General features: G+C 43.8%; 2 protein-coding genes across 4 annotated transcripts in view; one reads left to right on the top strand and one right to left on the bottom strand.

Annotated features, from left to right (window-relative positions):
• Nucleotides 1-849: 849 nt before the first annotated feature.
• Nucleotides 850-10,749, bottom strand: LOC119700408 (formin-like protein 3). Its single transcript, XM_038135530.1, has 3 exons — nt 10,473-10,749; nt 9,299-9,687; nt 850-2,376 (listed from the first exon to the last, which is right to left on the bottom strand). Exons 1-3 carry the CDS (start codon nt 10,747-10,749, stop codon nt 2,302-2,304), a joined length of 741 nt encoding a protein of 246 aa, XP_037991458.1. The 3' UTR covers nt 850-2,301.
• The window catches only part of CTNNA2 (catenin alpha 2), a 464,788-nt gene continuing 458,253 nt past the window's right edge, over nt 9,531-16,065 (top strand). Inside the window, exon 1 of one of the 3 annotated variants that reach the window (XM_038135460.1) lies at nt 9,531-9,663. Coding sequence is in view for 2 of the 3 variants with exons in the window: in XM_038135463.1 (XP_037991391.1) it covers nt 15,954-16,026 (73 nt within the window). In the remaining variant the exon portion in view is untranslated. Of the gene's footprint in view, nt 9,664-15,773; nt 16,027-16,065 lie in introns of those variants that run through there. The other 2 variants (XM_038135463.1, XM_038135459.1) reach the window with 2 other exon arrangements.

Genomic DNA, 16,065 nt, shown 5'->3' on the forward strand with positions numbered 1-16,065 from the left:
GTTCCTCATCTCCTTGATCTTAAATCAGCTCTTTTCCAGATGCTTTTTCAGAATATTCTACCCTCTGTTACTTTTATTTCAGTGTGGTTTCTGCTTGTTTCTTGCTTTGGGATATTCCCTTTCCCTTCTTTCTCAGCAACTTCACATCACCAGAAAATAAACTGCCACTAATCAAATGATTTCTACTTTCCTGACAAAATTTAATGATTTGTTTCTGCCATGTTGCAGTTCTTGAATCGCTTTTTGAGAGACTACAGCACAAAGCAACACAGATGTCAGCCCCTCTGAGGGGATGCCATCAGTTGATAATCTGTGATTAAACCCATGCTTAACTCATGTATAGGATACATCTGGGTTAATTTAAGGGAGGAATATATATGAATTTAAATTTAAGAAATTGCTTGAACTGTAAGTCAGCAACTTTATTGCCTCACAGAAATAAATTTTATCTTTGCCAACTCCTTTTCTAACTTAAACATCTTTTCTTCTGATGTGAAAAAATCCCAAATCTAAAAATACCCAGTCCTTTCAATACCTCTGAAGGAAAAGACACAACTGCCAACTTGGTAAATATGCCCCATAAAATGACAACTTTTACTTACAGTGGTCCACCTGCAGAAAAATGGAATGAGTTCCTTATGTGGGGTTTCATCAATGATGTCTGCATGATAAATCTGTGCTATTCTTATGTCTTTGAGATTTCACCTGATTCTTATTTTACAAAGCAATTCCCTGTATCCACTTAGACTTCACTTAGCATTTTACTACTGAAACAAACCCCAAAACCAATAACAATTCTGGCCATGGCTTGTGCTTGCTGACTTCCAGTTCAGAAACCACTAGAAAAGGTTTCACCAATGTGAGATGTCTTTTATTTTTCAATCACTGTTATACAGAGTAGCAAACAGAGTCAATTAAAATAAGAATACTCTATCTAATGACATTACTTATTTATAAGATTAAAGCTATGTCCTTGTGGGTTTATGGTTATGCAGATCTAAGTTACAGCATTTGAAATTAGCCTTCATCTTGACTTTGGCAAATAAGAAATATTTTTTAAAAAGCCTGAAAAATTTTTGTTTGGACAGAAATGGCTTAATTTTAACATATTTATAATGCAAAACAAAGCTAAAAGATTTGTGGGAACTGTCATAGCAAAATGTTTTGCTTTAAACTGCCAAAATTCTGTTATGGAAATCACTTAGGTTTTATAAAATACTTTATGTAGTTTGCATGAAGAAATAGTCAAGTGGAATGGATCCTAGTTTCCTGTCAGAGAAATTCCCCAATTAGGATATTGGTAGTTTTTTCTTCCACATTAGGGCAAGTCCTGTGACCACTCTAGTTTGCTGTGTCCCTTCAATATTTCTGAGCAGGTTCACCAATTTAATAAAAAAGCGTTTTCTGTTTTCTTTCTATAGGTGTTTTGGGGTTTTTAAGGGGCAGTTCATTCAGCTGTTATTCAAATAGGAAGAATAATTTGAAAATGTCCATATTCCTGCAGTGCCATTCCTGTTTTTGGTGTGCTTGGTGTAAGGCCTGTGAGCCCTTGGGTACCACTTGACCTGACTGACCAAGAGGTGCAACCATTTTCAGAAACAATAATTCAACTGAAATGTTCACAGCATTTCTGATACTGAAATCAAGGTTTTTAGCTAAATGTGGCACCCTTGTTTCACAAGGATTCTCACACTTCTCTCACAATCATCAGGTCCATGTGGGTTTTTTGATATGTCATTTTCCTTCTGTGTGAAATCACCTCCAGGCTCCAGTGGATGAGCCTGCTGCTGGATAACTGCATAACCCTGGGATCATTCACACACAAGCACAAAAAGGAATTATTTAATGAGGACAGGGCAAAGGGGTGTGAGATACTCCATGCGTATTGCTCATGATCCATTCATATGTTCAGAATAAAAAACACCTGAATTTAATGTTGCTGTATTGTTCTGAAGATGAGAAAAGATTTCTTAGTTTTAAGTACATGACCTTTAGCAGAAAAAAAGGGTCTGACCTTTCTAAAAAAGTTAATTAACAAGGAAGACTCTGTAAATTAGGTCAAAACTTCCATTAAGATTTATGAAAATTCTGGTTTACAATACACTGGTCACCACCAGTGGTAGCTCCTGTCATCATATGTCTGTATTTTAGTTTTTTCCTCTTCTTTTACTTACAGAACCTGCTCCATTAGAAAAATTAGCTATCATTTTCATGACTCATCAAGGCCTGAAGGAAAACACCAGAAACATCCACAGTCTTCTCATTTGTGACACAGACTGTTAACGACTTCATTAACTTTCTTCAGGCCATGTTCTTGTTCAAAGTCTCTTGTGCATTTTTACAGGAGTTACTGGAAAGATGCATTGTCTTGGGCTTCTGTCAAGAGGAAAAAAAAGGAATTAGAAAGTTTACATTCATTAAAACATGGGAAATGATTCCTGTAAGCACCATTGTAAGTAAAACAAATCTTGGTCACTGCTTTGTGCTCAAAAGACAGAAAATACATTTGACTGCATTTAATCTCATTAGGAAACAATATACCACAACCATCTGCTTTAACCCTTGATTAAGCACAGAGAATCATTAAAGTAGAGCAAACCAGAAATTATAAACAAGTAGAAAAGTTTCCAAACCCAAGTTTCTTGTTCTAGACTACCAACACGCAACATTACATCAGATTATATCAGATATAAACAATCCCTGTCATGTTCTGTCCTCTATAAATCTCATAAAGGCAACAGGAATTTGTATAATAAGGCCTGAGAAAGGATCAAAATATAGCCCAATACTCAAGACATTGCAGAACAGCACTGGGACACGGAGGAATCCAGTAATTTTCACTGTGATGAGCAAGTATTGGACAGCTCTCCATCTCACCTGTGTGCAGAAAGAACAGGCTGTAATTGTGGAAAAAGCAGAATGTTTGAGGGCAGTATCCCTTGGCTGCTTTCTTCAAGAGCAGAATACTTGCTGAACTGGACGTGCAGTCATGGCAGCACAGAAACCCTTCTGCCCCTCAGACTGACAATTCTGAAGTCAATCTTAATTTGTGACAGTTAAATTAAGATCTGGATGTTAATCTTTCTCCCTATGCTTTTCTTTGGCTGGGAAAATAAAGGGATTCTAGGGACAGGGAAGTTCCAGAAGACAACTTTTAACTAGTTCTGCAAAGGCAGGAGCCAAAAATACATCCTGCAGTTCTTTATCTGTGCACCTTCTGCCTCGTTCCTCTACCACCTCCTGTCCCTTCTCTCACACATTCAGCCAGTTCCCTCCTCCTGTGGTGTCTCTCTCTCCTTGCTCTTCCCCCTGGCCAAGACTCCTTGAACACAAATTCTGTGCACAGATGAACCACACTGAATTACAGCTTGCATCATCACTGTTTACCTCTGACAAGTTTCCTTAATTGAGATCCCCAGCAAGAAAAAAAAAACGATCCTGGCGTTGCGTGGGCTTCCCAGCCATGGACAGATTTCCTGTTGTTTTGATGCAGTGTGCAAACATAAGAAAATAGAACTTGTTTTCCAAGGAGCTAACAACATCAGCAGCACGAGGCATGAAGTGTTTACAAACAACAGATGGGAGACAAACAGCTCGAAGGTGGCGGTCAACGTGGGAAACAGAACTCTGTCTAAGAGCTGCTTGTCTGAACAAGGGGTTTGTAGGAAAGAAGAGCTCTGAGGAGAGAGAGAAAAGGATTTTTTTTCTGATATATGTACAATTAAGAAAGCTTTGAGGTAGAGAAATGGAGGTAGCTTTAAAGAAGTCAAGCCAGTTATTGAAGAAGAGCAGAGAAGATACATTTGCCTGAGTCTGAGTCTTTGAGACAGAAACACATTGATTTTATAAATGTGAGAAAAAGAAGTTATGGCATTTGAACTGAATATTCCAAAATTTATACTACATTCTCTGAAAATATGCATAACTTCTAAACCATTCTTTCTCTATCCCCCTTGGAAATACGGAGACCCAATGAATCTACTGCAAAGTGTCCTTGCAATTAAAGGTGAGAGATGATCTCCACCAACACACAACCCCCTGCTCTGATAATTGGCGGCATCGGCTGAAGTTCAAAGTAAAATTTTAACAAAATTTAAAGCCTGTTCCTATGGTTTTCAGAAGAAACTATTTAAGGAAAAGGCCTTTTAACAGCCTGCTATGATGGGCATTGATCTAAGTCCAACACCAGCAAACAGCAGGTGTATTCTCTGTGTTTCTCCTGAATTTTTTGAATTCAGCTTTCTGAAAGCAGTGGAGGCATCTGCCCCATCCTCTGTGGCATTAACAGACAGACCCCCTGTGTTTTTTCCCAAACAAACTGCATCTGCTGCTTGCCTGCAAGTCTCTTCAGGGGTCTGAAGCAGGCTAAGTCCCTGGATGCTCTGCCTGGCAGGCTCTTTTGAGCCAGAGCAAGGGGTGGCAAAGGGCATGGCAGGCAGGGCCTCTGTGTCACAGCCCACCTTGCAAGTGACTCTCCATAAAATACCCAATTTAAACATCCTGCAGGCTTGGAAGGTTTCACTGTGCTGCTCATGGAACACCCAGCACAGAAGTGTCTCTTTTGGCACATTTACTTGAGCAATACAGCGCTCAAGTAAATGTGTCAAAAATGACACAGCCAAACTGAAATACAGATACCCAAATGTGTTCAGGGACAGAGAGTGATGTTAGTCAATCCCTGGGTATTTATGTCCACTCAGTCAAGTCCAAAAAAATGTCTTGTATTTATACAAGGCACTGAAAGATCTTTTGAGAGCAGCTAACAGCCTCCCTTCAGCACAAGCAGCCAACTATCTACATTAAAGCAACAAGTTGGTTTGTCTTTAAACATCACTAGGCCTAAAAGAAGCTTAAAGTATTCCATGTTCCACCTGCAGCTTTCAGTCTGTTTGAATTGCCTGTGAGATAGATCCTCCTCAATTTCTCTCACTTAGATATGATTTAAATGATTATTTTCCTTAAAAACCCTCACTAGTCTTAGTTTCCCTGTTCTCCCAAATTCTCTTTTTCACTAAAGCACAAATGCTGTACAAATAGGAACAGGCATTCAGGATCAGGTGGTGAAGAAAGCCCATTAGACACAGAGGTGTTGAGATAATACCAGAAGATGTAAGAACTCAGAAAAAGTTCTTGAAGCAAACAATCAAAATGGTTTTCAGCAATGATCTCTCCTGGTGTAGAAGAAAGTTCTACAACAGAAAAGATGAGTAAAAGGTGTGGAGGTTTTTTTGTGTGCACACAGACACAATGCTGAGACTCTATGCTGGGGAAAGGGGGGAAATTCCTGCTGTGGTATTCTCACAAGAGCGAGATGTAGAGATAAAAACACAGTTTGTAATACTTCAAGAAGCAGACTAAGCTATTGTAATACTGAAAACATGTCAAATATTTAGTCTAACAGAAGAAGCTGGTATTGTAAAGTACTTAGATGCAAAGAAAATACAAGAAAACAGAGGAAAAAAAGAAATAAATTATGTGACAGATATTATAGCAAAAGCTAAATGTCCAGGTAAGCCAATGGTAAGGGGAAAAAATAGATAAACTGATTGTTACAATAAAAAAAAAAAAAAGAAAAAAGACAGAAAGCTAGAATTAGCATGAAGAAATAACATTGTGATTATATTTATAAACATGCTCAGTTTAATTTTAGATCTATCCTCAATGTAAATTCTTCTGGCATGCTGGAAAAGATAAAAGTTTTAGGCTGTTGTCTTCACTATCAAAGTCACTTTGTCAGAGAACACATGCCACATGTAATTTTATGGAGAAAAACTGTATTTGCTGGGTTTTAATGGCAGGCAGAAGAGAATTATTTATACTACACTATATCATGTCAAAATCCCTCCTTTCTAATGTTGTTATTAAAGAAAAAAAAATTCCAAAGATGATTCAGAAAGTCAAGTTCAGATTTGTCTGGACATCAGCAAACTATAGATTAACATTTGAAAACTGACTGCTGTGTGCTGAAATTTGCTGTGTGATAGATACTCTTGGAACCAACAATCTGCCTGTAAAGCCACAGTTACCAAAGCAGAGTTCCTTGAGCAGAGAAACTTAACTCCCCCTTGATTTCCTTTCCTTGTTATCCCAGGGACCACACAGCTTTGAGTTTTTCCAAGAGGAATGCACTCAGAGAACCCCAACGCTCATCCTGCCACATAAATCCCGTGAACTGTCCCCCAGAGCTCACAAGACACCACAAATTCTCCTGTGCATCCTCATTCTGGTTGGTCCCTCTGTCCAACCAGAGTTCAGTCAATGATCCCACTCCTTTCCTGATGGCCTTTTCCACAGCTAAGGGCTACTCTACCTATAGCAGGTCAATGGGCACAGCCAGAGGGTTCATCTTGCACAAAACCCACTTAATCACTGGGCTCTAGATTTTGACAGACATTTCCACATTTGACATAGAACTAAAAAAACCAAAAAACCAAAAAAAACCAAAAAAAAGCATCCATGCATATTTCCCTCAAGCAGAACAGTCCTTTTGTCTGTCGTGCTAGTCCAAGTGCCCAGTATCTCCACTGGTTTGGTGATGTTTTTCTCTCTCCGTAGCTGGATGTTGGCAGTGGGAGAGCTCATGGAGTCCAAAGCATGTTTGGAGCTGTCAGCTGGCCTCTCCTGGCTGGTGTGAGCTACATTCACTCACTGAGCAGCTTAGCAGCTTATCTCAGTTTTTAGTAAACAGTGGTATCAAATTCAGTTTTCTTCCTTTTCTTTAAGACAGTGATAAAAATGAGGGTGATTTCAAAAATCACTTAATAAGCTAAAGGAAAGAAAGAAATGTCAGAGCCTCTTTCAGGACCGTGAAAAAAGTAAGTTCATACAGCTCTTCCAGATCTTCAGATTTCTTCATGGCATTCTGGGAGATCTCTTAGCAACAGTCCAGCAATCCATGTCTTCTGTCTCAGATAAAAGCAATCTGGACTAGGTAAGTAATCTCATTTGTTTCTGAAATTGACACACTTTAAACAAAACCATACAAAAACCAGCTGAATGAGTCCTTAGGTTCGAATTTACAAGAGATGCATTTGAAGCCTTGCTACTGGTGAAGGGGAGAAATACTGTTTTTCATAATGATGCTTATTTATTATTTGTGGTCTTACACGTACACTATAGCTCATGCTCATTTCAGTCAGATGCCCGGAGGAACATTTAGCTGACATTCAATTAGCAAAGTAATGCAGGGTGATAAAGCAGTAGGTAATTTACCATGTTCTGTTTGGGAACATTCCTTACTGCCATTAATATTCACAACACACCAGCCAGCTCCAAAGGAAGGCACTGTCCCTCCCTAGAACAACCAGCAATCCAAAACATTTGGATTACAAAAATATAGGCAAGAAACAGAAGGTCAGTAGGTAACAGTTTCCTCACATCACACAGCTCCATTTACCAGGGTAGGAAGGACAATAACAGTACCTAGAAAAGGAATTTGGTGCCACCTGTTAAAGCACAAACTAAATCCCCAGTTTGCCTTGCACCAAGAATTTGCATTTCATCGAAAAGGGGAGGTCAGCCTAGCATGGTCTCTGTTCACACCTGACACTGTGAGGTTAAAACAATTCAAAGTATTTCTGCACACTACTGACTGTGACAACTTCCAGCTACATGGCTGCACCAAATACGTGCCATGCAGCATCTGGTCACATTTAAATTCATATTTAAATGAGTTCTTGCCTAAGAAATTTTTTTTCCCCCAGCTTCAATCCCTGAGAGAAGGGATTGACCTCCTCACTTATTCCCTGTAAGCATGAATGTAGATCCTGACTATATTTTGATATGGGACGAGAAAAGAAAAAGACTGGAAACTGCTGCCTCTACTTGAGGCCTATCAGGCACCTGCACCACTAGCATCACTCCCATACAGGCTGAGGCAGGGAAATTGTTTTGGCAAGATCCCTGCAAGCCTAAAACTGTCAAGCAAAGGTAAAAGCGCGGGAGGACTCCTCCCCCTCCCCTCCTTTGAGTTTCTGTAGAAGCCAGGGAAGCAGATGGATGCCACAAGAGGTGCAAAGGATGCCTGGAATGACAGCACGTCAGCGGGATTCGCACTGCATGGGAATGGCAAAATCCCCTGGTGACACCCACGCTCCACAGGGATCCTCCACCACTGGAGCTTACAGGTTTGGAGCAGGATGGTGGCAGCACGTTCTGTCCAAGAGAGACAGCAGAAGGTGCTGCCAGTGTAGCGAAAAAGAAAAAAAAGTAAGGTTGGTAAGATGAGCAATAAGGTTGAAATAAGGGGGTAATGAAAGTGGAAGGCTTTGCAGAGAGGACCAAACCCCGGTATTTGGTGCACAGAATCAGCAAATCACAGAATCAATTAGGATGGAAAAGACCACTGAGATTACTGAGTCCAACCAATGACCTCACATCACTGAGTGCCACATCCAGTCTTTCCTCAAACACCTCCAGGGATGGTGACCCCACTACCTCCCTGGACAGCCCATCCCAATGTCTAACCACCCTTTCTGTGAAGAAACCCCTCCTAATATCCAACCTGAACGACGTCCCCTGGAGCAGCTCAAGGCTGAGACCTGTCATCCTGTCGCTGGCTCCCTGGGAGCGGAGCCCGACCCCCACCTGGCTACACCCTCCTGTCAGGCAGAGCTGCCGAACACCCAGGGAAGGAAGGACATACACAGAGTTTCTACAGTTGAAAAAAACAGGAGAACTGAGGCTCCTGCAATCAGTGCTGACGGTATATCCATCCATAACCCACCGATCTTCCTTCCCCCCTGCGAGGCGCCCGAGGCAGCGCACGGGCCATGACAGGGACGCACCCAGAGAACGCCTCCCGCTCCTCGTTCCAGCCCTGCTGCCACAGCTCCAGCGCTGGCCCTGGGCCACCCGGCTGTGCCTAGAGAGCCCCGGCTGCCGGCACTGCCTTCAGAGAATCTCGGCGTGGTTTGGGCTGGAAGGGCACCCCGAAGCCCATCTCGTTCCATCCCCTACCATGGGCAGGGACACCTCCCACAGTCTCAGCTCGCTCCAAGCCCGTCCAAGCCGGCCTTGGGCACTTCCAGGGATGGTGCAACCACAGCTTCCCTGGGCAACCTGTGCCAGGGCCTCACCGCCCTAATACAGAGGGATTTATTCCCATTATCTAACCCAAACGCACTCTCTTTCAACGTGAGCCCATTCCCCCCGTGCTGTCACAGCCCGCTCTCGTCAACAGCCTCTCTCCATCACTCCCGTGCCTCCCGCCGCCCCTGCGCCTCCCGCTCCGCACCGCCCGCACCGGGGCCGCATCCCCCGCTCCCGCAGCGCCCGTGCCCCGCTCTCAGCCCCCCACCTGCCGCAGCCGTGCCCGCTCCGTACTCACGGCGGGCCCCGGAGCCGGGAAAGCGGCGGGTCCATCCCTCCCTCCCTCGTCGGCAGGCCCGGCGGCGCAGGCGCGCTGCCGCCTCCTCCCCCCGTGGCTGTGGCGGGGCGGCCGCGGCGGCAGCGCCCGGCTCCGCTCAGAGCCGAGCGAGCGCGGCTCGGGCCGGCGGCGGGAGGAGGGAGCGAGGCGAGCGGGGAGGCGGGGACCGGGCGAGGGAGCCGCGCCGCACACCCGGCCCGTCAGTGACCGGCGCTGCTGGGGAGGAGGAGGAGGTGGCGGAGGAGGAGGCGGCGGCGGCGGCGAGAGATTCTCCCACCCCCACCCACCGAGCTGAGGTGAGGCCAGGGCAAAGCATCCTCCTTTCTTCCCCTCATCCCTTCCTCCCTTTCATCCTTCCTCCCGACCTCCTTCCTTTCATCCTTCTTTCCCTATCCTCCTTCCCCCTTATCTCGCCTTCCCCTCATCCTACCCTGCGCTTCCTGGTCCTCCTTTCCTTTCTTCTCTCCTTAGCCACCTTTCTCTACTCCTCCCCATCCCCCAGGCTCCCTCTCCCCGTGCCCACATTTCGCACCCTCCAGATATAATAATCTTGCCTTCCCCCCCCCACCCTCCCCCCTCTCCAGTTTTCCTTTTTTTTTTTTTTTTTAATGCAATTTCAATTCTCGCGCAGTGAAAGACCGAGAGAGGGAAAGAGACAAGAGTCGGTCACAGAGATAATCCCCCCTCCTGTAAAGAATGGATTTGAATTAATGGTCATTTTGTGGTGTGTGTATTATGGGAAGAGGGGGATTATATTTAGGGAAGAAAAGAGAGGGTCAAAGGTGTGTTGTTTCACTTATTCATCTATTTACCCGCCGTCACTTCGAGGTGAAACCTGGCTCCGTATTATCTTAAGTATTTTTTTTTTGGGGTATTGTTTGAAATTATTCTCCTTTCTTCAGGCGTTAGAGGCTCCTTCCTCCCTTTTATCCATCGCCCTGTGCGCCCCTGTGCTTGGCGGTCGCTGCTGCTCCGATTGTGTGCGCCGGGAGCCGGCGGGGAAGGGTCGCGGGGAGCGGGGCTGGGCGGTGGGGAGGGGGCTGCGGGCACCTCCTCCATCCCTTCCCTCCAGGCCTCTCCCGGGCTCTGAGAGCTTCCCAAGCACCCGCTGCACATCCCGGCCAGCGCCCAGCCCGAGAGGTGCCAGCTCCCAGCGGAGCATCCGCTCCGGTGGCGAGGAGCGAAAGTTTAAAGCGTGGCTTTGTCTTTGCGAGGAGCCGTGGGGATGGTGGCTGGAAAGCGACGGCAGCCGAAGTGTCTCCTTGTGGGGCTCCTTGGGGTGGGAGAAGTTTTGCTCGGCCGGGGTGATGGCGGGGAGTGCCAGGCTTGCGTGGCTGCCGTGCCCAGCTGGGAGGTGGCGTTGGGGATGCTCGGTGGGACATCCGAGTGCCAGGGCTCCGGGAAAGAAACTTTTATAGATATTTACAGCGGGGTGTAGCGTGAGGTGGCAGGTGCTTCCTTCTCTGGAGGTTGGAGGGGTGAATGCCCTCTCGCTGGTTGTGTGTGTGATGCCTGGGTTCTTTTTAAGGTGATGCTCTGTCACTTGGTGGTTGTGTCTCTCTCCTGTGGAGCATTGATCTGGTTGCAGGCGTGCTTCGGACAATTCCAGCCCTTTCAAACTTCTGCTTGCTGAATTTGAAGTTAGTTCATTCTTCACCCGGATAGAAACGTTTCAACTCCCCTGTTGTTTTAGAAATCCACAGATACCACAGCAGCCGATGCTACAGCACAACTCTGAGCCTGGATATTTAACTTGTATGTTGTGCATTACCTTGGCATATATTCCTGAAAATTGTTGGATTTGTCAAGCCTTCCATGAGGGCTGTCTGTGTTTTGGAGTGCCAGGTGGATGAGGAGCATAAACAGGGGCAGGCTTAAACGATGCTGCTGATGTGTGCACCAGATTTTCCTGGCTTTGTGGCTATTACAATGATGCTGGTTTTCCTTTCTTACCTGTAGTGCCTATGATTGGTACAATGCATCGTATCAGCCTTTTCATACTCCAGGTCAAACAGGATTCTTTCTAGAGGAGAAAAAGTACTGACATGAAGGGTGAAGTTCTGCACTCAATTGTGTAAATGCTTGTTTACAGAAATACCACCTCAGCTGGGTACAAGGTAGCTGTAATTCCATTAATGGGCTCTGCTGGTGACAGAAGCCTCAACAGGAAAGCTCCAGTGTCACTCGAGCCCTTACATGGAAATACAACTGTAATTCATGCAGATTTTCTGAGAGCTCTTTTAATATTAATGTTGAGCATGCATGGTACTGCTGAAACGCCTTTGAAGCACTGAAAACCAGGAGTATTTGTAGATTGAGGCTTGAAAGCCAAAGGAAGCAATTAGATCTCCTGCTCTGACCCCTGACTGTTGAAGTCAGTTGGATTTCATCCAGTTACTCTTGAATGCAATAACGTGCATTTGGCTGAAACGTGTTTTCCAGAAAAATTGGAATTTTGATCGGAAGACAGTGAGAGGTAGAGAATCTGCTGTTTATTAAGTTATTTGGCTTCAGCTTCTAGTCGCTGGTTAATGATGTGCCTTTCTCCACTGTGCTAAAGAACTCAAAGTATTTTCTTACCATGGAAGTATTTATCTGCTGTAACACAGTATTCCCTCTCTTTTCTGCTTGAAAAACCAAGTAAACTGAAATTCTTTAAATTTGTCACTGCATGCATTTTCCTCACAACTCAGTTTCTGGGGATTGTTTTTTCCAAATCCACTTTTTCAGCATTTTTATGAAAACGTGAGCTGGATGCAGCACACCAGAGCCTTGTCTCAGGAGTGTTTTGTGTGTTTAAATATTACCTCTCTGGTGCTACTCTCCTGCTTCTGCATCACATTTACATATTAAACCTTCATCTGCAGACCTGCATTTTGATCTCCTTTTCTCTGGGTGCTCTCACTGTAGCAAACCCTTTGCAGGACTGCTTCTTTCCACAAGAGTTCATCATTCCCTAGACTGGCATGTGTTTTCCTGATTGCAGCTTTATAACTTTGTACGTGGCTTTTTTTAAATAACATTTTATTTCTAGCATTGATTGATTATACCCACCACTCCTGATGGCTTTTTGGAACTGATTTATCTCAGTTATGTAGCACTCTATCAATTTATACTTGTGCAAATTATGCCATGATTTATGGTGTAGACTTAGAAATAATTGAAAAGGTGTTTTGTGGTAGTGGCTCCACCTTTGGGGAGCTCCATGTTAATCTGAGTTATGTTGTGATGAGTTCTTCTCAAAAGCTGCTCCTTTTTCTTTTTGAGATGTCACTTAACCAGTTCTTCACCAGTTTAATTGGTTCTGTTTGGTTGTCAGGCTCTCACAGAACACTGCACCAGAGAAGTTTATACAGGCAGACAGATATTTCTGCCAATTGGAAGTATCAGTCATATCAAGGAACTAAATCAAATAACTTTAGAAAGTCAGCTTTCATTATTTTACTTCCTATTATTTGTTACAGAGCTCTGAGGCATCAGTTGAGTCCCCTATAATTTCTCTTAAATTACTGTTTTGTTCAGAACTGCCATTGTTCTAACCTTCCTATGGTTACAACAACATCATATTTGTAACCTAAGTGTTCATTCAGACTGCTGGAATTACCCCAGGATTTTCACAATTCCTAAAAATCCATGCTGGTGGGACGGAGAGCTCCTTGAACACTGCTGAGAGTGCCATTCTCCATGGTGATCTTTGGTCCTGCTCACCAAAAATATTTATTGCAAAGTAACACTGTTTTAACATTGTCTTTGCAATGAGATGGGAAAATAATTAATATTCTCATGAGGTACCAGGGAGTCATCAACTTCTTTGCACATGCAGAATTACTTTTGGAATGTATCTGCCCTTTTGCACTATTGGTGTAGATCAGAGTCCCTGTTTAGCACCACACCTGTGTGACAGCTGAGATTTCTTTGGTTCCTGCAGTTCCCCCCTGCTTTTTTTTTTTTCTGCTGCCAAGAAGTGTCTTCATCCTCACCTATTAGTTTTTTTACACCTACTGTTTCAAAAAGTATGAATTTTTTATCCCTTAACACTTTTCTTCTTGTTACATATGAATTATAACCACAGTATTTATTGAAATCTGTTTTGTGGCCGAATTGTAGTAGTTATGACAATGCCTTGCAGGTATTACATGCTGTCTGAACACACCAGCATGAGATTATTTTTTTTTTTCTGTCTAGAGTGACAGAAAGATGTTTTGTTGCATTTTAGGTGGGTAGGCTTTGCTTTTAGTAAAGCATCTTCTAAGGCTGGGCTAAAGAAAGCTGAACTCTATTCACTTGCTCCACAGTTTGTTCGTGGGTGTATAAAGCAAAGGAATACTTTGAATTTAGATAGAATATCAAATGGTCATGGGAAGATGAAGGGCAGCTATACAGAAATAATAATAATAAAAAAAACCATCACAGAATGGTTTGGCTTGAAAGAGACCTTAAAGATCATCCAGTCCCACTCCCCTGTCATGGCAGGGACACCTGCCACTATCCCAGCTGCTCCAAGAACCAATGTCCAACCTGGCCTTGGACACTTCCACGGATCCAGGGGCAGCCACACCTGCTCTGAGCATCCTGTGCCTGACTCACAGGGGAGAAGGAGTAAATAAATGATACAATATGCAGTTGGAAATGAGAAGGGCAAGGTGCAGAAATGAAGAGTAGCAGCACTAACCTGCTAGTTACTAGACGTATGCTTAGGACATAACTTGCTGGGAGGTTTTGTGGCTCAGGTCTGTAGGAATTGCTCCCTTAGAGCTGCTTTAGGTGAGATGCAAGAAGGAGATATAAAAAAAAGACCAGAATGGGAAGATGAAAGTTACAAAAAAAGTTGTATTTCACAGGAGGGACAGAGCTACTCCTGACTAAGATAAACTTGTTGATCTTGTATAAACACTACATTTGTTACATTTGTTGGGATTAAGTGCTTTGAGAACATTCCCAAGGCACAGCTTCCCAAGCCAGCAGGCTGCTGCAGGCAGCAGGGGCTGCTGAGCCTCTCCTTCCTCTCAGTAGTAGCTCCTGTACTGATGGGTGAGATGCTCCAGCTGGATCAAGAGCACCTGAACCTGACTGGGAGCAAACTGCTGCTGTGTCCAGCCTGCCCTGAGCAGTGCTGGAAAGTAAAAAAGACAGGATTTTTTAAGACTACTGTAAAAAGAAAAGTTGAAGTGACAACAAAGACCAGAAATCAGGGTTTTTTTTTTTATTAAAAAGTGGTTGATAACTCAGTTAACACCATTGTAAATTCTGGTGCCCCCAATATAAGAAGGACATGGAACTGTTGGAGCAAGTCCAGAGGAGAACCAAGAAGTTGCTAAGGGGACCACAGCATCTTCCCCATGGAGACAGGTTGGGAAAGCTGGGGCTGTTCAGTCTGGAGAGGAGAACGTTGTGTGGAGACCTCACAGCACCTCCCAGTATCTGAAGGGACTGCAGGAAATCCAGAGTGGGATTCTTCATCAGGAAATGTAGGGACAGGATGAGTGATGGGTTTGACTTGAAAGAGGGGAAATTTAGGTTAGAAATACAGAGAAATTCATCCCTGTGAGGATGATGAGGCCCTGGCACAGGGTGCCCAGAGAAGCTGTGGTTGCCCCTGGGTCTCTGGAAGTGTCCAAGGCCAGGTTGGACAGGGCTTGGAACATCCTGGGATAGTGGAAGGTGTCCCTGCCCATGGTGGGGAGGTGGAACAAAATGGTCTTTAAAGTCCCTTCCAACCCAAACCATTCCATGATTCTATTCTGATTTTAAGTTATTGCATTGTAGCTTCTTACTGTCTTAGAGGAATCCATGGTGCATCTAAATATATCCCAGAGTGATAACACTGTTGTATCAAGTCTTTGGTTGGGCAGGCTCAGCACTCTGCAGCTGTAAATGAATTTTGTATCAGGTTTCTGGATAAGAGCTCTACATCTCAGTTTTCCCATGGTTTCCTCAACATCACACACGAGCCAGTGACTGAGCAGTGATATCTGGTTCCAAGCAGTGGTTGGTTACAGAAAGGCTTTCCTGAATGTTTCCAAACACTTAGGTTAGGTTGAAGTCATATTTATACAACAAAAGATCAGCTGCTCTGAGGAAATAAACTCCTGTGACCATCAGTTACCAGTACAATTGGTTGGAAGGCAGGATTTTTGTGTTCCTTGTGTTTTGAATATTTTTTTTTTGTTTTGGCATGGAACAAGCAGGTGAATTTTAAAATTGCTAGCAAAATGAATAATCTTTCCCCTAGCAGGACTCTCCCTTCTCCCCTCATCCCCATACACATTTTATTGTTTCAGATATCAGACAAAGCATTTTGGCTTTGTAAGGGGCAGGAGGTAAGCTTTTCTGTAGTTTTTCTTTGGTTGTGTGGACAAAGCACACCTTTCCTTGAAGTACTTTAACTCTGCTGAATCAGCATTTTCTGATAGCCAGGTTTTTTTTTCTTTTTTTTTCTTTTTTTTCCCTCCTTTGGAATATTTTTTGTCTAGCTGTGCTTTTCAGCCACATCACCCCCTGCATTAGTATTCTGCTACAGAGAACAGTGGAGAGACATTTTCAACGTTGCAGCAGAGAGTGCCCAAGTTTTCAGGCTTCTTAAATAATGAGAATTGCTCAGTTAAGTGGAGCTGAATCCTGTAACATTAAGAACATCTCACAGGGATTGCATTTGAGAGGTAAGAAAACCAGTAGATTTTGTAGTTATACAAAAGAAT

Source organism: Motacilla alba, chromosome 4 (assembly GCF_015832195.1).
Source record: "Motacilla alba alba isolate MOTALB_02 chromosome 4, Motacilla_alba_V1.0_pri, whole genome shotgun sequence".
NCBI lineage: Eukaryota > Metazoa > Chordata > Aves > Passeriformes > Motacillidae > Motacilla > Motacilla alba.